The sequence below is a fragment of the Dendronephthya gigantea genome, unplaced genomic scaffold, assembly GCF_004324835.1.
Source record: "Dendronephthya gigantea isolate DGI-Jeju-01 unplaced genomic scaffold, DenGig_1.0 000155F, whole genome shotgun sequence".
In the NCBI taxonomy this organism is placed as follows: Eukaryota; Metazoa; Cnidaria; class Anthozoa; order Malacalcyonacea; family Nephtheidae; genus Dendronephthya; species Dendronephthya gigantea.
Window position 1 is genome coordinate 208,759 of NW_021163165.1, and position 27,847 is coordinate 236,605.

General features: G+C 37.1%; 1 protein-coding gene across 2 annotated transcripts; it reads right to left on the reverse strand.

Annotated features, from left to right (window-relative positions):
- Positions 1-50: 50 nt before the first annotated feature.
- LOC114537258 (cleavage stimulation factor subunit 3-like) lies at positions 51-27,847 on the reverse strand. 2 transcript variants are annotated; one of them, XM_028558394.1, is made up of 26 exons: positions 27,720-27,847; positions 26,279-26,384; positions 25,407-25,502; positions 21,536-21,568; positions 20,345-20,442; positions 19,762-19,828; positions 18,380-18,414; positions 16,353-16,413; positions 16,160-16,225; positions 15,414-15,491; positions 14,221-14,301; positions 13,620-13,701; positions 13,354-13,463; positions 12,078-12,194; positions 11,481-11,555; positions 10,611-10,712; positions 9,746-9,787; positions 8,997-9,038; positions 8,320-8,380; positions 4,262-4,325; positions 2,693-2,789; positions 2,477-2,575; positions 1,918-2,065; positions 1,325-1,416; positions 811-883; positions 54-657 (listed from the first exon to the last, which is right to left on the reverse strand). In XM_028558394.1, the coding sequence occupies exons 2-26, from the start codon at positions 26,381-26,383 to the stop codon at positions 467-469; spliced, it is 2,115 nt and encodes a 704-aa protein (XP_028414195.1). In that variant the 5' UTR covers position 26,384; positions 27,720-27,847; the 3' UTR covers positions 54-466. The 2 variants fall into 2 exon arrangements, with proteins under 2 accessions (XP_028414196.1, XP_028414195.1); XM_028558395.1 differs by lacking the exons at positions 25,407-25,502; positions 26,279-26,384; positions 27,720-27,847 and adding an exon at positions 22,212-22,788 and having other exon boundaries at positions 51-657.

Consider the following 27,847-nt stretch of genomic DNA (forward strand, 5'->3'; position numbering starts at 1 on the left):
CTGGACTATTTCCCAATGACGATTTATGAATAATATCTTAGCAAATTCGTTTTCATTCTGAACCGAAATTTGGAAGCTGTCCTAAATTTGCAAGGTTACGTACATCATTCACGCGTATGAAATTTATGACCATGCTTACCGCAATGACGGTGCGTTTTCGAAAAGAATGCATGCACGCAAGCTAGCTTTCGTTGAAAACATTTTTTTCTTTTTTATTTAAATACGATTTTTTTTAAAATACATTCAATGGGAAATTATACAAGATTGGAGACAAAAGGCCTCGGGTGTTGCCGGAGCTATATTAGCCCCGAGTTTCCCGTTTTAGTTTGCAACTGATCCCGGACTGTCTATGATGAAACCAAGTGTTAGTTACACTTTCAGATCAGTTTCAAAACTGTAGTTTTTCAACCAACACCGAGAAGGAATATTTTTTGGCTTCGAAATGCAAACTTTGCTCTCTTGCAAACTAGAAAGCAACTCTTTTTTGTTGTCTAAGACGGTAAATATCGTTGACAGGCGGGGCAACGCGTTTCTCGTCATCGTCGCTATCATTGTCATTGCTGTTCGCGTTCAGTGGGCGCTTCTTTCCTCTCGCGTCGCTGTCTTTTGTTGTGCCTTCCTCTTTCACACCACCGTTGACACTGCCTTCTGGTAGACCTAAAATTGATGATTTGTCTTATTATGTATACTTCTCCTTTGGAGGCAGCGGGTTGGGGGGTTGGGTTGAGGCGGTAGGGTAGGCCGGGTGCATGGAGAAGAAAATATGATTGCAATGACAATTGATTGCAATGATTCTGCTTCAGGGCTTACTTGTGGTCTGTGGCTTTTGGAGATGGCAATCTGCTATCATTTTCAAAAGTTCATCAACCATGACAAACGGGCCCTGGAACAAAATGCGTTAACCGATGAGGCAGAGTTCTCACAATTTTAATATGCATACGTTTTACTGTGGGGAGCTAGAATACGTTATCCTCACTCAGCGCTCATAATTTAAATATGCATATATACGTTGTGCTATCTCTAAAGCCCCATGTTTGCATTCAAGATATAGAATGTAATCGCTTAAAATGAGAGGCGTCTTTGGCCACTTGCCCCCTCTTGTAAAGAGCAAGGAGGAAGCTGCCCTTGCTACCCCCTGTTCCGGCGTTCCTGCTGATCCTTCATGCCTGTCTGCCGTGCGTTAGGCGAGCTAACATTACTATAACTGATCTTTCATACTCAAATACTTTCCTGCAGTTAACTACCATACAAAAGAAAAACCGTAGACAACTACATAGTCTTCTAGTCTAGCTATATTCTCTCGAAAATGAATCGACTGACATACCTGGAAGCACACTGGCGGCGGCATCAGAGAAATAAGATGAGCGGCGGCAGGGGGAACTGGAAACACACCCCCAGGAAGGTGATGGACTCCGGCTATATTGATTAATGAAAGCGAATTTTCAGGGGGGGGGGGCATAACTTCGTTCCGTCACAGCGTATTTGAAATCGAGCTGAAAAGGCCTTGCATGGGGTACGATGTTGGTTTCAAGAACTGTTAAAAGCAGAACTAATATACCTACACAGAGAATGGGGCGGTTTGATTTTCTTGGGGCGGTAAAAAACCTGGGATCAAACCAATGGTGATAAGAGAACAGTTTAGAAGTGATAGAGAATATACGACACTTTAGGCTGATTTTTTTCAAGACTAAAATAAGTCCAGTAAAGCATGACAGTTTCGAGCATGTAATATATATATATATATATATATATATATATATATATATATATATAATATATATATATATAATATATATATATTATATATATATTTTTTTTTTTTTTTTTGAGGCCAATTTAGTCAACACGTGCACAGTTATACTCTTATATTCTAATGATACAAGTTACGAGAAGTCGGTTAACATCGTAAACACTCACGAGTTCCTCGAGGTACGGGTTTAAACGGCATCATTTGTTTCAAATCTGGCATGGGATATTTCGAGCCTAACGTGATTGCTTCATCCGGTAACAGCTCCTTGTTTTGAAAGTATGCTGTTGCCTGATTTGACACGACAACTTCTTGTGCCTGGTGAAAAAAGTGAAAATCAATTTTGGGCCGATGAAAGAATAATAATTGGGGGGGGGGGGTGTTGTTTATTCATATTTCAGGACGGCAAATATAGGGGTGTGAATAAAACTATTTTAAATGGTGTAAATAATTTTTTTTATAAATGTCAAAATTTTTGACAGCAAGAGACTGAGGGGTGTGTGTCTTGTCCAAATATAAATTAGCTGGCACGCGAAATTTCAATGTTAAAAATCATTTTGAGTGGTGGATGGTCAGATGATGGTTCGCTTAGAATATCGCTTTAATTATAACAAAAAGTTGCTCTGAATTTGCAAATGCAGAGATATTTAGTCTTTTTACTAACTTTTGAATACACCGTACAGCTTTAGCTGTATTATATTAAAGAAAACAAATGCGAACAGAACTTACATTATAACCAATAACTGCTAATTCAGTTTTTGAACACGGAAATAGATCTAAATATTTATAACGATCGACCAGCAGCACAGTTTCCCTGGATTCAAGTTCCTACGTATAAAAAACATACAATACGATGAACACATACAGACTGACATACGATTGAAGTGATCGAGTTGACCTTATAGGCCTATATAAGAAAATATATATGCTTTGAGGAAGTTGTACCTCGTTAAACATGGACAACTTTCTTTTCTCAACTTTCATATAACTCGTGAGATCACCACAATTTGCTTCGAAGTCCAAAAACTTGGTATAAATTTCACTATAGCAGGGAAAAATGTTAATTCTAAACAATCCCGAGTAATGTATGAAGAAACCACTGTTTCACCTACAAACTATTTGCTTAGCTACAAAAGAACCAGGTGTTTTAGCTACATGCATGTTCGGTAAATGCATTTTGCCAGTTGACAAATAGTGGGAAATTGGTGGCAAACAAAATAGTTATTTTCACTACAATTTATGCAGAGAAACAGAGGGATAAAAACACATGTTTTGGGGGGATAGCAAATGGTGAAATTGCCCAGGGAAAACCTATATAGCTTTTCATATAGAAGCTTTACAAGAAATGTTTAATGTTTTCGATACTCTCTAACTTTGAACAAGATTTCATGTTGTTACAGCAGACAAGTTGTTTTTATTCCAAAACGGCTCCGCTGTTTTTATGCAGACTACTCCGAAATTTCAACGAGAAAACAATAAATTAGGGATCCAAGGATAGTGCAAAGTTTCAGTACCCTCCCGATACCTATAGTCCTAGGCAACCAGACGTCTGTCACAGAATACAGATTTTGACTTTCAGCCAATAAAAATCTAAAGAAGCATGCAGGTTAAACATAACCTCGAAAAAGCGTGATCAAACGCTGGTTTCGTTGCTAAAATTACAATTGCTCAATAAGCACTACACATGCACGAATATGGCAAAATATGTATGCTTCCTCTAGCAGGGTTGAATTATATTTTCAATAAATATTTGTTCTATTATAGTTAAAGATGTGAATTAAAGAGTTGAGATTGTAGATTGGACAAATTTACTAAGGGCTAGCTTGGAGAAATCATATACTCAAAAGTACTCATATTATATGTTCGCCGCGATATTGCTATTAGGTATATATATATTCAGGTATATTTTTAGTTGCTCATGCGAAGCGGTCGCAATTTTATGTTATATACATATAATGCGATGCTTCTAGTTATATATATGTGAATCGATCGTAATAAGATAAAAATCAATAAAAGACAATATTCTTAGTTAAAATTTACCGGTGTATGTTATATGCATGGTGACATGGTCTAGTGCTTTATATACATGCAGCCGTTTCATAATGTATAGACTTTATAAATATTCTGTAATACCTGCACGTTAGTCAATATAAACATCTAAATTGTTTCAAAATTTCAAAATAACATTGCTACGGTCCTTTTCATCTCTGTATAATAATGCTGTACTGCCTGCATGTACACCGCCAAAATGATTACGGTACTGCGTCGGATGCGCGGGCTTCATTTAAATATGTATACATGCAGAATATCAAACTTTATATTCATGCACGTAAAGGATGTCTGTACATAAACAGCACAGCGTTGTTTCTTCCTAGCTCTCTGTTTGATAAAAATACAATAAAGCACAAAAAATCGCTATAAACATATATCAAGTTCACACCCCGTTTACACTATGACAGACTGACAGACTGACTCCTATAAATTTTCGCCACTCATCATTAAAAAGTATTGTACCTTGATTTTTCCTTAGGGAGATTGCTTAAGACTCGTTCGAACAGTACGCGAGTGTTATTGTCGTCTGGGGAAAAACAGAAATGTATAATTAATGCAAGGAAAACAACAACCACTGCAACGCTATTGCATGTGCATGCAAAAAAACCCTTTTTCAAAAAAATCACAATTTTAGGACTATGTTCTGCATGCAACATGCAATCCAGTTGTGGTTATACAACTACATATATTTAGGCAGACCATGTTCTTAATGTGAAAATATCTTGAATATGAAAATTATGCTTTGAATCTCACTCCTATATTTCGAGGCCATCTTGAAAGAAATCAAATGTCAACAAATTGCGTCAAAATGACATACGACAATTTTTCACGTGTGAAGAATATCGGGCGTCCAATCAAAAGCCGTGTATGGCATTTTTTCACACGTGATAAACATCGTACGTCCAATCAAATAGCATGAAATAAATTTACACAGTAAAATACGATTTTTATTTCATCATTCTTGTAATATCTTTAGCGAAGGGTAATAATAGACACGCTCTCGTAAGTGGTTGCTATGATAATGATTTTAATATAAAGTGGCATACAACTATATACAAGTGACGTCACATAAACCATGACGTCAGATCGTTACATCCCTCCCTTGTTTTAAATGGAAGTTCGTCGAGAATCTTAACGTTTATGAAATAGTATGAAATATTATCTATGCTTATTATCTATGCGAGGTGAGCTCGTGATGGTGGTTGCGAGACCAGTTTGGGTAGTTTGACGACCAGTTTTCGACCGAACAGGAGCTCGGCCGGGGAAGCACCGGTGGTGGAATGTGGTGTCGCACGGTAGTTGCGGAGGAAAAGAAACAGTTCCTGCTTCCAATTTTTATTTTCAAGGTGCGCAGCGCGGAGTGTTTTCTGCATTTCCGACTCGGAGTTGGCTTTCGGCCACTCTGGAGTGATCTTTCGGTGGTGAAAACCCATGTATTGCGCGAATTCGGCGAAGGAATGAGATTGGAATGGTGGTCCATTGTCCAATTTTATGGATGCTGGAATTCCATGCGTAGATAAAATGCGGTCAAGTTTCGGGATGACAGTATTTGCAGCGGTGGAGCGTACAATTTCAACCTCCGGATAGCGTGAGTATTCATCGATTACCACAAAGAGCATACCACCAGATGGGAGAGGGCCACAGAAATCTACAGAGAGGTGTTGCCAAGGCCGGGGCTTGGGGTAACGCGGTCATGCGGAGAGGTTCAAGGGGCTGCTGAATGACGGTTGCTTGACAGGTGAGGCAATTGTCAAGGAGCGTTTTCGTGAGACCATCAATGCCCGGGAACCAAATTTTTTCACGAAGAAGTTGTTTTGTTTTGGTGAGGCCCTGATGACCTTCATGGGCGATGTTCAGGGCACGTTGGCGAAGGGTATGTGGGAGTACCAGTCAGTGTGACCAAAGAAGAAGATCCTGGTCATCAGAAACACTGAGCTCGTCCCGGATCTTGTGGAAAGCGGTGAAATCCTGAACGTTGACAAGAGACCCAGGAGTGGCAGGGGTGGATTGCCAGGAGTTGTTACGGATGGCCTCGATAACAGCTTGCAGAGTAGGGTCAGCACGGGTGGAGGCTTTGACTTCATCAATAGTCATAGCTTTTGGGGTGGTATGTGCTAAGAACGCAATCTATTCTTCAGCTTGAGTGGATGCAGTGGAGGGGTTGGTTGTGGGGAAAGGATGACGGGATAGATAATCAGCGGGGTTAGTTTTGCCAGGGGAATAGGAGATAGTGAAGTGGTATGGTTGAAGTTTGAGGGCCCAACGGTCTAAGCGGGCGTTAGAACGGGCAGCGGGGTTGGTAAAAATGCGTTCAAGAGGTTTGTGGTCGGTGATGACGGAGAATTTCGCGCATAGATGTAGAGGTGAAAATGCTCACAGGCAAACAGTACGCCAAGAGCTTCTCGTTCTGTTTGAGAATATCGCTGTTCTACAGGGGTGAGCGAGCGACTGGCATAGGCAACAACACGGTTGTCTTGGCAAAGAATAGCACCGAGACCAACCGGACTGGCATCGCAAATCATGGTGACCGGCTTGTGAGGGTCGAAGTAGGAGAGAACGGTGTCGCTGGTAAGCAGATGTTTCAGTTGATCGAACGCATGTTGATGCTCGGGATTCCACGCCCAGGGCTGATCCGACTTGGTAAGCGCACGGAGGGGTTCAGTTATGGTGGAATAATTTGGGATAAACCGGGAGCAGTAGTTGGTCATACCAAGAAAACTGCGAACTTCGTGAGCGGTGGTAGGTGGACTGGAATTGGTTATGGCAGATACTTTCTTGGGTTCTGGGGAGACGCCATTTCGAGAGAATATGTAGCCAAAGAATTCGAGTTGCGATTTGTTGAATTCGCACTTGTTGGTTCAAAAAAAGCACGGAGAACTTTATCATGAGCGGCTTGGTGCCAAAAATGATGATGTCATCGCTGACGTTGCGAACACCTTCGATGCCACTGAGGGTTTGTTGGATTGCATTTTGAAAAACTTCAGCAGCGGAGGACGTGCCAAAATTTAAACGGGTGTAGCGGCAAAGGCCTCTGACGCATGAACGACACTGGGAACCGCGCACAGGACAGCTGGCTTGACCTTGTGGATGGGGATATGCAAAACCGCAATGACCACACGTGGACGGCGGGGCAGAAAACTCTCGGGAACGGGGAGAAGGGGCATAAGACTGTTGACGGGCTTGGGGAGGCTGAGAAGAGCGAGTATAATTTAATAGTTCAGCGTCATCAGGCGAGATGGCGTTCGATTCAATACCCGAGGCCTGTTTTTCTGAGATTTCCATTGTACGACCGAGATCAAGGAGTGCTTTGAGGGTTAAGGACGATTCACGAAGTGCACGTCGACGAAGGCGAGAAGAGGAACAGCTGAGGATGATCTGTGATTTGATTTCTTTGTCAACGGAGGTAAATTCGCATGTTGAGGCCAATTGGCGCAAACGAGTAGCAAATTGGTCCAACGTCTCATTGGCATTCTGGCGAGCTTGACGAAAAAGGTAGGTTTCGTAATCAAGGTTGCGTTGTGGCGACCACCAGTATCCGTTAGTGTCTCGAATATATCGAATGCGGACGAGCCAATATAGTGTAACAGAAGTGCACGTTTGCGGTTATCATCTTCGATGTTCATGGCAAGCATAAAATTTTCGAAACGCTTTTCCCATTTGGTCCAGCGTTGACCGGTTGCGGTGGAGTCGTCTTCGACGTTGAACGAAAGAAATAGTAGTAGTGTGGAAGCCATAACGCAAGTAAATTTATCCGATCCTCGTCGCCAATGTAATATCTTTAGCGAAGGGTAATAATAGACACGCTCTCGTAAGTGGTTGCTATGATAATGATTTTAATATAAAGTGGCATACAACTATATACAAGTGACGTCACATAAACCATGACGTCAGATCGTTACAATTCTTTTGTGCATAATCTCTATACACATATAATGAAACTCTTTATTATATGGATGGGGGTATTTTACTGAGAACAAAAACACTAGAACTCATAAGCCACTACATCCGGGGTGCAGTGCGGATATTTTTCGTATGTAACGTTTAGGAGTAACATAACGAGTTTCAAAAGTTCTCCTGCCATTTTCATTGTTGTTGTTGTTGTGAAAATGCAAATGTCTTTGGTTCGTATATAAAACAAATTAACGTTGGGAATACAAACGAAAACACTTAAAATACATCCTTAGATAAGTAAAATTTATTTTACTTTAATGTTCATGTTCATATATAATAAAAGTGATTCTTTTTTTATGATGGTAACACTAAATACAGCAAATGGAAGAAATCCATTCCTATTGCCTGGAAAGACTGGAATATATGCAGTTATTACCCTCTGCCTGTATATATATATATATATTAATATATATATTATATATATTATATATATATACATATATATATATATCATCAATCATCATCAATATGTAAATTCTGACACACATGCATTTGTTTCCCAGTAATATAAAATATTTCGTGTCCTGAATACAAATAACAAGTGAGCATGGTCAACCTTTTCGACTTACCGTTCAAGTGAATTAAAAATTCTAAGTATGCCAAAATGTATTTTGGTTCGGATGAAAATTTCTGTAAATTACAAAAAAAATATAGATAATCAACATTCATACAACCCTCTGTATAAAAATGTAAAATCTATGCAATATTTTGAAAATATCGCCCGCGATACGACTGGCAGTAGCCTCCTCCGCAGGCATCACTTATGCATTAATGATGCTTTTATATTAGTTATATTAGATGAATTAGCTAGAATCGCGCAATTATCGTTTTAAATTTAGAACCACCTTAAATGAGATGGATTTCAAGTTTTACTCTCACAAGCTATGTGCAAAGATGCAAAACATCCTTCTTTAACCCTTCATGAAAAATAATTTTTCATTTTGACTAATAAGTATGGAAATAAGCCATAACGCGGGAAAGAGGCTCGCAGTCTTGGCCCCTCAGCCTCGCTCTCGTGTTATGGCTTATTCCCACATTTATTGGTCAAAACAAAAAATCTTTTTCATGCATGTGTTGAAGAAGGATGTTTTGCACGTGGCTCGTGCATATATTCCTGGTCAGTTGGTTTTAATATCTCAGATAAACATCCGGTGGTGCATGCATGTATATATATGCAATCCTTATATATAAGTAAAGTAAATGATGTATTAAGCATCTCAAAAAGATCTACACCGAAATTCCATACCTTTAGACCCAGTTCGAAAATCTTCATGGACACGTTCTTATCCTAAAAAAAAACGAGTTTTGATAGTTAATTTGCATGCCTAGAACAATTATAGTTCAACCGGACAGGCACGACGTTAAATTATTTGTCGAACTTACTTTTGTAGTTCGAGAATATAATTAAATCGTTTAATTTGAGGTAGGCTATTTTATGAATAAAACTCGTGACATACAGTTTGTAGCTAATTAGGTACGTAAACTAAGCGTGCGTGGAATATTATTTCATGCCATCAACAAATGAACATTAAAATGTATAATCGTAATTGTGGAGAAAGTAATAATGACTGCATAAGGCAGTTAAGTCATCGAGTGTCATCCAACAAATATGCCGCTACATACAGACCAAATTTGCAAGCAAATGGAAATAGGTTATACGGGATATTGAAATGATTAAACGAAGACGTAATTCTTGGTAGGATATGGGTTTTTAATAGTATATGGGTTTTTTCTTTTCCCCCACTTTTTTTTTGCTAATTTTAATTTCTTTCAAGAAGGATTCCATCCCAGTAGGCCAGCTATACAAGTCTCACATGTTAATTAATTGGGTCATGTGTGTAACGGTCTTTATAGGGTTAACAAGACAATGTACCCATGCATATGAACATTATATTCAGGAAATGAAAGCAAAGATATATAGACTATATCTCATGCAGGTAACACGCTTAGCTTAAATCATGTTTGTTACAGAGGAATATTTTCATGTTAACAAACCTTGGTTATATAGTATTCCATCAAGGCCGCAGCGACAAAAACCTTAAAAAAATAGGTATAAGATCAAACGCAAGTATTTTCAGGTGGCTCCCAAGCATTTTTTATATATTTCTGCAATATATATATATATATATACCCGTTTGCAAAAACGTTGGCCGCAGATAGATATATAGATAGATACCCCAAATCTAATTAGAATTGCATATGTTGTGTAAAAGGACTGAATTCCCATTCAAATGTAACCATATGCAATTCTATAATTAGATTTCGATTATCTATCTATCTATCTATCTGCGGCCAACGTTTTTGCAAATGGGTGTATATATATATATATATATATATATATATATATATATATATATATATATATACACCCGTTTGCAAAAACGTTGGCCGCAGATAGATATATAGATAGATACCCGAAATCTAATTAGAATTGCATATGTTGTGTAATATGATTGAAATCCCATGCAAATGTATTCATATGCAATTCTAATTAGACTTCGAGTATCTATCTATCTATCTATCTGCGGCCAACGTTTTTGCAAATGGGTGTATATATATATATATATATATATATATATATATATATATATATATATATATATATATATATATCGCGGAAATATATATATATATATAAATATATATATATATAAATATATATATATATATATATATATATATATATATATATATATATATATATATATATATATATATATATATTCACAAACGTTTTCGCTCTCTTATAGCTCTTCAGTGATCAAATGTATATATATATATATATATATATATTAATATATATATATATATATATATATAATATTATATATATATATAGGCTCTTGGCATCTGTACGTACATGATGTGAACTTCGGCTGTCTTCACGAGAACGCTTGAACACTGCACGGCTTTCTTTTATTCCCTCTGCTCTTCGTGAAAACTTCATATACTGAATGTAGACCTAATAGGTAAAAAAATATCCAAAGGGGTGAGAGTCATATGTACACACATATGCAAACCCTCGCACTTGAAAAACCCCCATGCAAATGACATTGAAGGTTTTGACAATCAATATCATCGAGGAAAATTGCACATATATATAGTGGACGCATGACCAAATGAACACGCCTCGAACAAAAGCTTTCGTCATGAATTTTAATCTTAAAACCAAATTTTCCTCATATGAAGCGGTTGTTCTTTTAAAAAACCCTCTTATTCATCTTTTCCTTTCAAAACGTTTAATTTCCTCTCAAATCTCGCTACAGCCTGATTTTCACTGCGCAAATCACGGTATAATACTGTAAACATAATGCATGTTTCATCGAGAAAAAGCACTTGCCTTAAACTAAAGGCGTCGATTTCTGCTCTAGGATGCTCATTTCGCTCAGCGGAAATTTTTTTGTATGTACAAAATTATATTTACATGCAGTGTCAGTGACGCAATGTCATTCTACCGCGTGGCCGATCAAAAGGGCAAGATTTCGCTTTAGTCATATTCAGAATTAGAAACGGTGCTGTTCAGTAAACAGTTTTCAGGATTATAAATAACTGCGATGCTATCTCGCTTGTTCTATACAACACGCTGATATACCATTCTGAATATGGTCTTGCTTGCCAATTTGACAACTCGCAAAAACCACGCACGCGCTAAAGCAAAAAGTGAAATTCCGTGATTCATATTCAGGTATTTAGTTATATTTGACATGACAAACTTTCAGAAAGAACTTACTAAAGTTGGATCGATGTTTGGAGTTTCCAACAATTTATCGTAAACCTCTTTGGCTTTATCTGCTTTCATACGACTCTGCAAGGTATTAATAGCTTAAATATAACGTGTAGTCATATAGTTATAATCGCCCGAGAATTTGCACAGTCTACGTTTTTTTATTCAAATTTACGATACGCATGTACATGATGCACTTTAATTGTGTCAATATTCCAATTTCCAAAGTCATGCATGGGAAGTACTATAGTAATTAGCTTTAGACTACAGTTGGTGACAGGATTAGCGAGCCAGTATCGTGTATTTTGGAGCCAACTACGATTTAACAAGCAATTTAGTGCAGGAACGTGTTTTTGAAGAGGTCTATATACAGGCCTTTGGCAAAAGTTAATCAGCGGGATTGAGCCTTGTGTGTTATTTTTGTGCTTACTACGAAAAAGTGAGAAAACAGCGTAATTTTCATTTAACCTCAGCATCCTTTTTCTCATAATCTTATCTAGTTTCAAAATAGCATTTTTTTCTATAGAAGGGCTGCAGCTACCTCCTCGATTTCCCCAAGAGAAGATCCGATCTTTTTTGGAAATAGGATGATTGATCTTATACCTCTAAAAAATCAGCCCAAGCAAAATGTAACATGACATTATACTTCAGCTGACTAGATGTTGCTCTCTCATAAATAGCACTTGCTTCATCCGCCATTGTTTTTCCGTTCTGCTGATCCTAAAGCCACAAAGAAAATTCCGGGAGTGAGACTTTCTATATTGTTTCTTTGAGTGAGATTTCATTCTCACTTTCAGGATTTAATTGAGCTATATACTCTCGCCCTCGCGAAGCACTCGTCTATACAACATCGGCACAGAAGAGTTATGGATGTGGATATGGATATCCATATCTCCTCTGTGACATCAGAGAGGTTTAGCAGTAGGGAGTTTTAGAGCGAGTACGAGTACGAGATTCGTCATTCTCGCAAGTTGTTTGCTTACGCCATCAACCAAAACTCGTATAGTCGTTGGGCTTTCGAGTACGATATTTGCCAACAAAATGATAGCGTATAAGCAAACAACACGCGAGAATGACGAATCTCATACTCGTAGTCGCTGCTAAATCTCCCTATAGTGACTACGAGTATATGACTACGAGTACAAGATTCGTCATTTTCGCGCCAAGTTCGGTGCTTTTGCCTGCGTTATCCGCATGACAAAACTCGTAGCCGTTGGGCTCTCGAGTACGAAATTAACAAAAAAACTCGTACTGAAAAGCTCGAGTTTGAAAATGTAAAATTTACTGACATTCTAATTAAAACTAATTTAAACTAATTAACTATTCTAATTAAAATTACAACTTCTCATTACATTACTTCGCTTGTTAAATTCGGCGGGAAAATTCCCATGCATGTTTCTATTTAACAATTAGACAACGAGTCCGAGTTGTCTATGAGCGAATAGTCAACGAAGGCGAAGCCTGACTATTGTCTATTACAAATCCTACATTCTGATTGGCTATTCAACTATTGTCTATTCGTGATGGTGAACGTTTGGGAAAAATTCGCTCGCGCGACCGTATAAAATTGAATTCATTAAATTATTTTTCGGTGTAATTGCGGTGTATCGATTATTTTCTCGAAATTAATATATCTAGGTACAGGGTGTATACTAAAACAATTAGACAACTCGCCTTCGTTGTCTATGAGCGAATAGACAACTCGGACTCGTTGTCTAATTGTTAAATAGAAACACGCTTCACGACCAATCAGCACGCGCGTACTATAAATGTTATATTATAAATAGGTATACACAACAGGACGAATACAAAAGAAAGTTGATAAAATAGCTGCTTGGAATTAATTTTTAAAAAATGAAAAAAGAATTACGGTACTGACCCCTTTTTCAAACAGCTGTTTACTTCTGTCCTCCAAAAATAACGCAGCCTGATACCAGATATTTGGATAGAAACCTAATGCTAATAAAGCCTGTTCGTACGCGTACATCACTATAAAAAGAATGGCAGCACATTATTTAATGAGAATGTCGTAAAAATAGACTGTCGAGGTGTGATATATTGACGATAACCAAACATTTTCGGGTGCTGCTTTCACAAAGTACTTCAGGGTTTTTAGTGGAATCATTTTCAAGTTTTTATATATACCTCGTTTGGCCAGGGTATTGTGATCTTCGGTCTTTAATGGATTGCTTCTTTCCCATTGAAGATATTTATTCCACAACTGAAGCTGCGATGAAAATGGAATTATTAAAGTAATGTATGGTAATTGGATACAAGGGGATGCATGGCATGTAGGTCATTATGCATGTGTGGGACTAGGTACAAAAATTCATAGGTTCGGTTATTGGGAAAACGTATACAAGATATGCATGGGTGTTTATAATAGGTATAGAAGTGCAAGGTACGTAGCTAAGTCAGTGTAAGTGTGATTAAGTGTGTGACAGGGTTTTTCATTGCGAATTTTTGCACGTAGGTATAATATATTGCGAATATACAAGTTACCTGCATGTGGTTATCATGTCTACAGTATATACGGTGTTATAAAATGTAGTTGTGGTTATAAGGTATACAGGTTTAGTTATATATATATAATATAGTTATATATTAGGAATACCATAACGTAGGTTTGGCTACCTGCTTCTGAAAACCCAGGTGGTATACTGCATAAATTCACAAAGCCCACAACGATCTTGTAGCTACATTCTTTATATAGCACCATGCATGGATTCAGTTACAATCACATTACCTGCTTAAGTTCAGCTGCTGTTCCTTGGGGAGGAACAGAAGGATTCCCGCGTACGATGTTCCTCGTTATTGCTTCATATTCCTGAAAAAAAGATATATATATATATATATATATATATTAATATATATATATATATATATATATATATACAGGGTGTCCCAAAAAAAAGTCCCCGCTATTGAAATGAAGCTTTTGTTGGAATTTGAATGCATGATCAACGCAGTAGTGTGTATAAATAGCATATTTATTAGGTTGAGGCATTCAAATAAAGCGTCTTGCTTTCAATTGGGTTTATCATAATATTAAGGCAATCAGATTCGAACAAAGGCTTGATTTCAATAGAGGGGACATTTTTTTGGGACACCCTGTACAGAGGTAAATAGAAAAAAGCTAACAAAGACAGACTGGGTAATATAATCTCCCGTATACATTACTACATGGTAACACTGATATACACTGTATTAAATGCAATAAGATTGGAAAGATAATGACTGCATGCTTTGTCTGCATGTTTCTGAAATCAATCGGAATCTTAGAAATTTTATGCCACACATTTTCGCGTAATTGGTTATAGAACATGTTAAACGGTGGTTCGTTCATGTTGTATAAGCGCTGACTGCTGAACTTCCTACGGTACAATAATGACACATGCATGCATCTTTCAGCGTTTAAGGTCCGGTCAGATTTTGTACCTTCTTATACAATCATGGAAAAAATATAGGTAGACTTTTCGTTGGGCACGTTATACATGACCACAGTAATTGTTAAAGATGTTGATTACATGACATAATAGGTAATGCGTATGCAGGAAGTACTATTTAAATATATAGCTTCGCATGCATGGCATAATAAGTTGTAGAAATTATCTAAATATATATAGCTTAATTCGCATCACGTATACGACACAATAAATACTGCATGCTCTATAAATTACTATTTAGATATACAGCTCTCCATGACAAGACATAAGTAGCTACTGCATGCTTTAGAAATTACTGTTTAGATATATAGCTTTGCATCACATGACATAATAAGTATATAGTGCATGTGGTAGAAATTAATATTCCAATATATAGCTCTTTATCACATGTCGTATAAAAAGTAGCTATAGTGCATGCATGCGGTAAGAATTGCTATTTAAATATATTGCTAACGCATGACATAAAAAGTAGTAGGAATTATATAGTACTTGCCTTTGCAGTTCGTCGCGCGTTCATATAGTCCCGCGTTTTCTCATCCACCAACTTTTTTGCCAAAACTTTATTAACGTTCTAAATAACAAAATACCAAAAACATACAACGAAACGAAAAAGACACACGTATATTGTCGCCGAGGATTCGAAAAATGCACTCCATGCCTCACCAAAGAACACAATCAACTTGAAAACAATGACACAAAGTTGACCAAGTTTGTGAACAAAGTATGCTTATAAATGGCAAACTCGTTTTAAAACTCTCAATTCTCTTTGCGCCTTGGTAGTTTGTATTGGTGATTTTGCCTCCGCTATATGAAGGTGTTTTTACAGTCGGAACTTGGATTTCCTTCCCATGAGCGCGTTCCGCATGTGCTTGGCAACGTTGCCTACAAATATTTATGCTAACACTTATGTATATTGATCCAATGTGATCAATACGGTTTAGAATTACAAAATAATGTTAGTTAGGCATGCAACTGCGTGTAAAATATAAAAATTGTTTCAATCTCCTGAAAAAATTTATACAGTGAGATTGAATGAATGCAATAAGATGGCTGAATCAATGACCGACTTGAATTTTCGCAACGCCCAGATTAATGCAAAGTTTCACGAGAAACTGATGTTGCTCTAAAATGTTTGCAGGAAGAAGGCATTTCGACGAGTAATTAAGATAAAAGTTTTGTTATTACTTAACCCCCTGCGATAATGGATTTTAATAAAAATAACAGTGAACTATATAGCACCTGTTCAAATGCAGTATATTCTCTCCACAATGCTTCCAAGTTATTGATGGGTGTGAAAACCGCTCTCTACAATGACAAACAGTAAACCTGTCACACAAAAGATCTGCGCACTTTTAAAGCAAATATTACGCATATAAACATTGCCATAATACGTGCAGAATTAAAAAACAGCATCGTATTCCTTGAAACATACTTGATACACTTTACGAAGTGTCATAATTTTCTGATTCTCGGCGTACGAGCCGCTGACTTCCCTGAAAGAGATATTTATATGTAGATCGATAAGATACATACATAACATTTACATCAACGTATACAATAGCAATGGTTAGAAAAGAAAGAAAACATAAATATATATAATGCAAGTCATGAATGTAGGTCTAAAAATTGTCGCTATATTTAATAATATAGCTATATAAATAGGTAACCTCTTTTTTAAGGAATGTTCGTGATTCTTACTTTTATTCTTTAGCATTTACGATTGACGGCGAAAATGAAGTAAGTTGAAAAATGAGCCAAAAAACGAGCATTCAGTCTAATAGGGATTATTATTTACCTAGGACTAAAAAACCATGCATATATGCATAATTTCTATTGGTCAGTATACTGCATAGAAAACTTATATAACAGCTGCATTATCGTGAAGTTTGCAGGCAAGCTACATGTACATTTGTCAAGATATTCCAGTCGAAATTTCCCCAATATTCAAAATAATTCAATGGATTTAAACGTGTACATCCAACTATTATTTTTGTACCTCGTGAATTTTGCATTCGCTGTCACCGGGTTGGTTTCAAACGGGCTGGTTATAATCTGTTTGTTAAAGTCCTCACAACAACGAAAAAAATTATGCAATTTTACGGTCGTTCTGTTGTCGTGTCTCGATTTGGTGGTAATCGTAATAAAACAGCCATTACTGGTGCTTCAGCTAGTATTGCGGTTGAACGGCGAATATGATCTCCTAGCTAGGACGAAAGTATACAACCATCTAAGCAATATGTTCCTTAGCTTTCCTTTGCTCGCTCTTTTAGTGATGCACATTGAACGCTATCTCGGACTGTACCATCCTTTCATACATCAAACATCGGTAACTCGAAGCAGACTATTAACCCTCCTCGCATTCCTAATTGTCCTGCCGATTACCGTTGTGATAATTTCAACAAACGAAATGGTGATCTCTTTTTCAACGGCCTTAATGATCTTTACGATCTTCGTTTTTCCACCGTTAATGTTCACTAATTACAAACTGTATAAGATTTCAAGGGATAGGAAAAACAGAATATCACATGACACGTCAAGACGAAGGAGTATAAAGGGTATTTCGTCTTGTCTGCTAATAGCACTCTGTGTTGCGTTGTTATTTACGCTAGCCGTTTTCTGCGTTGCAATCGGTTTCGCCAACAAATGGTCGCCTGGCAAAGTAAAGGTATCTCATCTTTGGGCAGTCACTATATGCATCACGAATTCAACATTCGACAGCCTAATCTTTTTCTGGAAAAACAGAGTATCACGCAAAGAGGGAATAAAGATGATAAAGATGTGGAAGCAGCGAATTATCGGACACTAAGAAATTACAAAACAGGTGAAACTGCTGGAGCATGTATAGCAAAACAAGATCTTCTCAACAACTATAACAAAACAAATGGACGACTAGTGTTTTAAACAAAATTCTTAGTTTAATTGACTGCAGACTCTGCATGTTGGCAAATTTTACTTAAATACACTACAATTTTACTTACGAAATTATTAGCAAAATGTACTTGTATGCAATCACCTATAAATTGCGACACTCTGAAATAAATTTCCCGAGGCGTTATATGATAACAAAAAAATTCCTACTGTGGGCTCTATGGCTATATACGTAAAACAAGAAAATTCGTTCACAAAAAGTATATATATATTAATGTCAGCGTATACAATTATTGGCGTTACCATTTTTGAAATATGTTGTATAATATATACAATATTTGTCATGCATGTGATGATATACAACAACTATATTTTCGCTGAAGTTTGGGAAGAGAAGAGCACCTGAATGAAAAATTGCACCGTGCATATAGCAAGATCTTTAGAAAGAGGCAAGACAAATACCGGTCTCTTCCACATTATCCCATGCACATACTATATAACGCGCAGCAATGCTTCCACAAATCCCCTTCCCTAAAAATCAGACGGCAATTGGCAATACATTACTTGATAAACAGGTGTTTACAAACTTACCCTGCTTTCAGAAACGTAATGTAGTCAGACCAAATCTGTTAGGTAAAGACAAAAAAAATGTAACACTTTAGATAATCTTGGAGAGCAAATAATCGCACAATCTGTGTGCATGCCATGCACATGTGGTTTAACGGGATCATTGTAGTAATCCGAGTTAAGCGCCCCCCAAAATGACTGCCTTAGAAACCAGCACATGCAGTGATGTAATCATCCAGCGACAATGTTGAAAAACAACTCTACATTTTCCTATGCCGCCGGCGGCTTTTCGGTGGCACTGACGCGTAATATCCTCTTTGTTCCAGAACCGTTTACCTTCTGGAATACCTGGCTAAGAAGCTTAGTTCATCTCAATATTTCGGGGATCAAACATTCGTACTCTCATTTTCAATTAATAATTGACATTATCTAATCGTGTTGTCGGTGACTGTACATGGGTTAAGCTTTTGGAGATGTCTCCCAAGAAGCAAGAGCTGCATGAAACTTAAAGATCAATGATACCACACCACTTTACCCCTGAAATATACAAAATGGGCTGTATAACGCCATGCCATATCTAATTGACAGGCAAGTTAGGCATCATGGATCCATGTTTTCATTGATGTCCCTAAGGCAGGGCCGCCGAGAAAAATTTGGGGGCCCGGGGCAAAATTTTTTTCTGTGGCCCTATGACGTCAGGTTTTAAATATCTGCGAGGTATAAAGTATACTTCAAAGCGATGTGAAAAAGTTACAAACAATATCAACGCATCTCAGAAGTTAAATAACAATGACTGTCGCTCGTACTTTCGACTAGTGTGCGATTAATACATGCACCGAGCCCAACATTTTTTAAGGTGCTTTAATTTTAGTTTCTTTCTTAAGTCGGAGGCCCCTTCAGGTTGGGGCCCGGGGCCAAGTTATTTGAAGACGCTGCCACGCTGCTCCCTGCCCTGGTTATTAATTGGAACGTGTCTATACTTTTTATTTAGTCGTATATAGTCAGTTTAGTCGCAAATCACGGGATTATTTGTGTTTCAAATTTAGCGTATTTGTCTTTACGATTGTCAATCATGCATGCACGCAATACCGTGGAACAAAGTAGTTTGTGTGGGTAAGATTGAGGTATTTGGCATTGAGTTAATATTTTTGGGTCAGATTTAGGCCAATAATAGCCAAATTGTTAGCCCAAGGGCTAATTCTAAACATAGTTCACTCACACAGGTCTATAGTGATGTTTTAAATTTGAAAAATAACAATAAATAGGTAACCATGCAGCGACGAGAACAATTAGGGACTAAATAGTATATAAGAGTGAAGTTTGATAGTAAGGGTGAGTTTAAAACTTTAAATGTACACCAACTTAATATCGTTTCAACTCTTCTAAACATTGAAAAATTATGGTACCTGATATGAATTAAAATCCAATCCAACTTTGTCCAGGGCAAATTCAAAAGCTTGCGTCATTTTGTCCCTGCACGAGGTAAAAGTTTTGTCTTTAGCTTTTGCAACCGTTATTATCTATGACTCTCATTAACCGAGAGCAGAAAGCAACTTTAAACTGGTAGGAGAAACAAACTATCCACTATATTTAAACAGCATCTCAAATGCAGGGAAGCCTTTTTTAAAGCCCACCCTTAGACAGCCTTTACATCAAGTAGTAGGAGGCAAGAGATGCCTCCAACGTCCTGATGTAAGTTTTGGTCACCTCCATAACTGACATCTACAGGATATCTACAGTGCCTTATTACAACCTTATTGAACATTTTTATAGTCATTTGAACATTCTAACCAATACTAAAGCTGAATGAGTCAAAAACTTTCTGAAATCTAGACCTTTCTAGAATTTTTCCAATCTACGAGGTTACTTAACTTATATGATCTTTTCATTTTGAAAGATCTAGATTTCAAACAATTTTGGACAGGAATCCGGTGTATACATCAAGGAATTTTAACGCATTTTAACGAATGTATTTTGAGGTATTTGTACCTAAATGAGGGCAAAGAACCCTTAGTCTCTTTCACATAGTGCAGGTAAGATTTCCATAAATCAACATTCAAAACTTTCATCAGGCATCTTTGAAACAACTAAACAAATACGTAAAATATAGGAGTTTAACTTTGAACTATTGAATTACCAGTGGGAAATCAAAACAAAACCTAACTTATACACAACATGTTACATTTTTCCATTCTTAGCGCTTGATGCACATCCAAAAATCAGTTTAAAGCTTCGTTTTATGTAACAAAAAAGCTTAAAGCCTGGTGCTCATAAGTCACCGTGAGTCGGCGATGGCTATTGCCGGTGATCACCGGAGAATTAAGTTTTGTTAATTTGTTCTCTTCGTCACCCGGCCCCAATCATACATCGCCGACTGTCGGCGATTAATGAAAACCAGGTTTAAGCAGCGATGTCGTAGTAATATTTCACGTGGTTCTGAAACGATTTATGCGCGTAAATTGTACCACACAATTTTGGTAGACATTCAAAGCAATTTGATAACGTATTTCAAATCTTAATATCAGAAAGTCCATGCTTCAGTTTGTCACAAAGTTCGCCCATATGTAATAAATATTTTTTATTATATCGTTATTAAGAATAACAGTGACTCTTTAGCCAAAGAGTATTTGGAATGATATAGACCGTAAACTAACGCCTGTATGCGTTAATAGCATATGCCCTAATAGCCCACCCACACCCAAACTCATCGAGTACGAGACTCTATATTTGGGAATTGGGATTCAGTTTTTGATTGCTTTAACCCCCAGACCTTGGCAATTTAGAGGAAAGTTCAGTCATACTCGAGTGTGCTCCACGGATACAGGCATATATGGAGTGATACGGAAAACGGCAAAATACGTTTTTTAAATAGTTTTAAAAGCTCATTCATTGAAGAAAGTTAATTAAATCGTATTTTGAATTTGCTGGAAACGACAAATTTGGAATCAGTGGAGAATGTCCATGTTCAAATTAGAAGGAATACACTTTTGAACAAAACGAAATTTAAGTCGCCTGAACCCCAATAACTCGTTTGCTATAACTCCAAAGAATTAAATTTTGTTTTGCAAATCAACTGAAACACTTCAAGTGAAGAAGTTCAATATATTTGTTCAATCACATTTTCAAAACGTATTGGGAGACAAATTCAGAATAAAAGCATCCGTTCTGAATACCACCTACCTGTTCAATTTTGTCGTAATTTTTGCTTTTCATCTACAAAAATGGCAATTACACGTTCGATTAAGGACTCAAAATGAAAAAATACCATCGATTTACGGCATAATAGTATATAATAACCCTCAGGGACTATAACCACGGACTGCGAAGAGTGCTTACAGGAGCAACGGTTCGCAAACGTTTAGGCACATGTCAGATTAGGTAAACATTTTTTATTCTACCAACATTAAAACGGAATTTTACGCGGTGTGATTGACAGTGAACGTTACGGGGATCTTACACGGGGCCTAAAATATATGAACAGACGGTAACTGCACAGAACTGGTTGGAATAATGCGAGATTCAACTACTCCTCTATCTTATGTATAATAAGCATATTGCAAAAAAGACTTCTTTCAGAATCTTCAGACCAGGGGCGTAGTGTAGCGTACGGTGGGGGGGGGGGGGGTCGTGTTTAAATGCGACATTGGTCGGTAAAAATATAATTCCGCTGAACTTGCTTGCGATAATTTCACGTCGTCTCACTCGTCTGTTCATTGTTTTCAAAGCGATAAAACAGATTCTCAAAGTTTTGCATGTATATTGTCTAATTAAAAAGCGTGTACACTTCAAGTAAGTGGATAATGTTGGTATATACTGTGTATTTATAATTGTTACTACCGATTACTGATTGTTGTACCTTTACACCTACGGGGAAGAGTCCAGTACTGTTGCAACAACATTGATGATTCAACAAGGTTCAACAACATTGTTATACTGTTCATGGGGCGCAGAACAAAATTGTTCACTCCTGATGCGACGACCCAATCAATTTTTGGACGTGTACGTCAGAAATTTCAAATTACCCCATCTGCTCCTGGTCGTTGAAAACAGGACTGGGCAATACTTGGCTCCAAAAATGTCGTGACGACGTGTCAATCTATGCTCAATCATCTCATCCAGTTGCAATTTTCAATTGCCTATTTTCACCTTTGCATGTGCGGGGACTATAGTCAGTCACTGATTGTTGTACCTTCGACCTTACGGGGAAGAGTAAGGGCAACTTTGGTATAAGCTAACGACCTCGCGAGGCAGATAGCTTTCCCCAAAACCAAATTCTCACGAAAAACCGGAAAAACTATCAGCAAACAAGAGTAACTTGCTGAGCTAACAGCCTCGCGAGGTCTTTAGCTCACCTAATAGCTCTCGTGTGCGGCGGGCTTTAAGGACATAAGGCGATAACCGAAAACTTCACGGCCAAAACCCAGCACGCAATATTTTAACACGCGCGGTTTCTCCGTACTAAAATAATCTCCGGCGCCTTTGGCTTTGTCATAAATTATACAAGCTATTGTTTCGGACTAACACTTACAATTACTAAAATATTTCAAAAAAGGCGAACCCGAAGGGCATTTTGCCGCAATGATGCTAATGTAATATCCTTTTTAAAGAAGTTCACCCACAATTGCCTGAGAAAGATCGAAGCCTAAGCATGTTCTTTTCGCATTTTAAAAATTAAACGTATTTTAAATTTCTGCTTTCAATTGCTATTTAAATATCACTTAGCAGGCATGCAATGTTTTTCGTTCATCCACCGCTCGGGTTTTCAGCAAAATATTTCATCTCCGAAGGGATGCAAATATTTCCTGAAGGCTTTGCCTTTTAGCGACTTCCTCTGTTCCTCAATATGAAAATAAGATGATATAAACCCAGTTTACACTACACTCAATTTGTAGGCACGGTACATTGGCACAACTAAAATTGGTACCCGTGTCTAGTGTTGTTACCCGGACCAAGAACCCATTTGTTTGCATGGAGTTTCTACAGAGTTGCAAAAAAGCTGCGGGTACGCGGGTGCCACCCGGGGGAAGATTTGCTTTGAATGAGGTTCGTGAAGAAGGTTCAAAGCTGAACGCTCTAATTGATCATATGCGTGTAAAAAAACCCCAAATATTTCTTTATGCTGGTTGCCACTTGACTCAGTGACGTAACGTCATCTTGAGGAAGGTTTTCAAAACTTAAAATCCTACCGGAGGAAGGAAGAACTCTTTTTGCAACTCTGAGTGTTAGAAACGTGTAGAAATCAAAGAGTTAAGCTTAATCAAGGGGATATGTATTCGTTTTTGGATAGAACTGAGTTCAACGGTTTCAATGGTGAAGATTTAGAGGAAGCAAACTCGTTCAAAGAAGCATGATAATATGTTTATCTGGAATAAATTAATATGGAAACGAGCTACGCTCAGGTAAGGGGGAATTATCGGTAAGGTCTATTCGGTTTGGCTGAAGTTCCCATCGCGGAAGTTCAACGAGTATAAAAAACGAATTAACAAAAGAGTATGGTGCCAACACAAATCATCAGACGAAACCAAAGTATAAGAACAGCTAGCAAATATACTCAAAGGAAGCTATCTTTTTTAGCAGGTATATAGACAAATAGGCGGTTGTAAGTATTAATAATGTAAAACATAATTCACCCTATCTTTTTAGATTTGACATAAGACGGTCTGTCTTTCATTTGAAAACATCTTTTTATAATATGTCTTCCATTCATGCACATGTAAATCTTGCTGGTTTTTTCCTACTTGTTTGCTGCTAGGTAACGTGGCTATAGAACAATAAGCGCGACCCGTAAGTAAAACACTAATATATGTAAGATTCGGAAGTGAAGACATTAAGGAAAATCCCGCCAGGTATACATCTTTATACTGAATGCATGTTACAGTAACGAGCGCTAGAATATACAACAGCAATACTATCTTTGAAACGTTAAAACAGCGTAAAAAAGACGTTCTTATATACGTTTTTCCTATATATATATAGAGTAAAAAAACCATTATCTTATTAGGAAATACGTCGTCTTTGCACCATATATATAGTGGTACAGTATATGTTAGTACAGTTTTTATCTGGTTGTGTACACGTATCTATCATTTTCGTGTCCTATTTCAAAAGTAAGTTTCCGCAAAAAGAGCAACATGTAAAGAATATGTAAATGTGTATAAATGATTTCATCTTGCTTTGCACTGGTTGGTTGGAAAGCCAACCTCTCATATAGTTTAGAGCTTTGATATAATACTACTCATATTATTTCATACACAACTACCCTTTGACTTCAAACTGTGACACGACAAACCAACTCTATAACCCCGTTCCTACTGTTAGAAAACTCCACGATTACTGTATAGATTACACTCTCTATAATTTCATAGGGAAATCTTAAAGTCGCTATAAGGGCTGACATTGACAGTTCTTTAGAACTAACGAGACGCCCATGGTGATTTAGATGTTTCTTTCAGCAAAATACATAAAGCGTGTTTTTCGCGAGAGAATGCACGACACTGGGCCAATTCTGACAAGAACCCTGCACTTGAACTCTGGGCCTCCACTAGCTTACTCGAAAATAACATTTGCGGACCACTTTTAATTCATGCCAGACAAAAATGCGTAGCTAAATTAACCTACGCACGCCAATACTAAACACTGTATAGGACAAAAGAAAACACAAAACACATTAACCAGACCATACAGCAAGTTGTTTTGCAAATTGCAGATTCAGTATTGCATTTACCAGTATTTTAGATACAGGCAACAAAACACCAACATTTGGCACAAATTGTGCTTTATTCTAGAACATTAGCGAATCTTTTGACTTCATGTTTACTTAAAGGAAGTATTATGTTAGTCATCAGGACGCAACTGGCTAGGCTTGCGCATGCGTACAAGCAACTGAACCGTTGGCACTTTTCAATGCCACAACCCAATGGCATTTGCCACACCACATTTAGGGCCATACCAGCAAGGTGGTAAAAATCACTCCTGCAAAAATTTGGGCACACTTTAATATGGAACAGATAAGGGTATGAACACTGTATAAAATATTTTAAATATCAAAAACCTCTTGCTCGATGTATAATCTCCAATAGCGGCCACACGTGGGAAATCGGTCAACAAGTCTCTCATAAACCAGCCTTCCATTGGCAATGGGCAAAGACTAGAATTGAAAAAGAAGAAATTGAGATCTTAAAAGCTAGCACCAGTTTAGAAATTTCCTCATTCCTCTTTAACATATTTAAACTAGAAATCCGTAAATATTTTGCAACAGATCTTTTTGTTGAAGATGGGTGCAACAGAACTGTTTCTTACACTTCAGAGAAATTCAAACTGAATGGATTTCAAGTATTTAGCATGGGGTGCCAGCAAAATTATGTTTTTTTTAGTCAAAATGAATCATAAAAATAACCATTCCAGCTACTGTAGCTCCTTTTTATATTAATCTTATTGCAAAGTTCTACAAGGCTGTTTCCAAATTCCTCAGGTTATTTATTTTAGGGAGAGGGTTTCATTCTGTTATTCTCTGAAAAGGAGAGTTGAAAATGAAGCCTCTTCCCAATGTATTATTCACTGATTCAATATGTTTTGTTCTTTCCAAATGAGTCATTATACTGAATCATTTGGGTCAATTGATACTGAATCCATTGTAATCCAATTCAATGTTGAAATGACTGTTTTTACATCAGCAAAATAGGTTACATGACATTTAGGAACATGAAATAATAAAATAGGATAAAAAATAAAGTCATAGTAAATTTACCAAAATTTTAAAGACAACAATGCTGCAATCTAGGGCTTGCAAATGTTGCAATACTTACATTAACTAAAAATTTATTGGTTAAAGATTATAGAAGGTATAGATAATTTCTTGCAAAAATGACTTGATACAACTGTAGTTATATCCTTGATAAGAAAAAATAAAAATATTTTTCATACCTGTGCTTCTCGTAAAAGAACATTCCATGACTCAGTGTCATAGGGGTCAGCCAACAGTCTTTGTTCTGCCTTTTGACCTCTTTCAGTCTTACTTCGATATGCCATACTATAAATAGAGAATAATACATGGATGTGCGAAAATATGGAGTTTATTTCAAGTGTTGACAATAATATCGAACCAGTTTTGGTTTTAATATCAAACCAACAATTGATCCTTGGATCAAACATAATAATAATGTATTATTATCACTTTCCAATAAAGCACTGCATATTATATAATAAATTTTGTAAATCCAATGGATATAGCCTTAAATGGCCTAGTGCATTGTGCCACAATACAGTAGAAATATCTTTTTATCTTGCTGTCAAGCAAAGGATGATTATTTTCACTTTTTGACTTAGCAAAATTTTGTAACAAATGTTTATGGTGTTTCATACAGATTGGCATACCTCTTACCTATAGATGGACTGGGCAAGCCTGTGCCACTGCTCATGTTAGGTGAGGGTTGCAGGTTTGATTCCTGCCTGAGGTCAAATTAGAATTATATTTTTCAGGCAATTTGGGAGCAATTGAAAAAAATCACTATCTGGTGGATAGCACCATCCGTTTTTTGTACAACCGGCCCCTGTACCCTTTCCAGAAGAAATGCACGCTTGTCTAGAAGCAATTGTCCCATGGGGGGAAACCCAGCAGATAAAGCTAGGCATACTGGTAATGACATGACCGCCCACCGCATCAACTGTAGACGAAATCCATGACAACAAACTAGTATTTGACAAATAGTAGCCTTTATAATCACTTGACGCTTAAGAAAGGAATCATGTCTGGGCTGTGATTGTCTAGCTTATCTAGTCTGGGACTGAGTGCAGAAATTCTTAAATGCAAATACAAATAAACCTGTCCCACACCATAAACCCCCAAAATAACCAGAAGGTATTGTAAATTCAATTATTTCAATATTGAAATATACTTAAAAAATAAAAAAAAGTGAAAATAATAAAGACCACACCAAGGATCGGACCAGGATATCCGCACACAGGGCGAGCTTATTACCTTTCGACCACCAGAACGCTGCTGAAATTTTTTGTAGTTTAGCTGTATTTATAGTGCTCAAGAACGAAAAAGAGATCAAACACACGTAGTTACAAAGCTATACAATAACAAGCCGGACTGGTTTTCTTTCTTTAACCGCAAGTTTTATAATCTGCTGATCTCATAATTTAATATTGTGCACACCTTATACGGTGCATTCACTCTTTTGCCAAACATTGGCATAATAAACATACATCTAGCACCTCAATTATTAAACGTTACTGGGGTCGTGGATTTTGCTTGACGATGGGAAATTTATATAATCATATAAAAATATCAAAACCTCAATTGCCTCAAAAGCAAGTCGACAGATACTAAATTCGATATAACCCAGAGTGATTTACATACCTTTCGCTTCTTCGTTCGTTACTCTACTTAACGATGGCTGTAAAGATGGCCTTTTTACTTTAAAATATATATCTTATTCACACAAATTCTCTCCAGTTGTACAAATACATTTCCAAACAAACCTGAAC

Coding starts and splice junctions, on each gene's coding strand:
- LOC114537258 (XM_028558394.1), bottom strand. CDS start 26,383: ATGGCATATCGAAGTAAGACTGAAAGAGGTCAAAAGGCAGAACAAAGA. Junction 14,302..15,413: donor ACGCGCGACGAACTGCAAAG/GCAAGTACTATA, acceptor TCTTTTTTTCAG/GAATATGAAGCAATAACGAG. Junction 1,417..1,917: donor ACCCGTACCTCGAGGAACTC/GTGAGTGTTTAC, acceptor TAATCAATATAG/CCGGAGTCCATCACCTTCCT.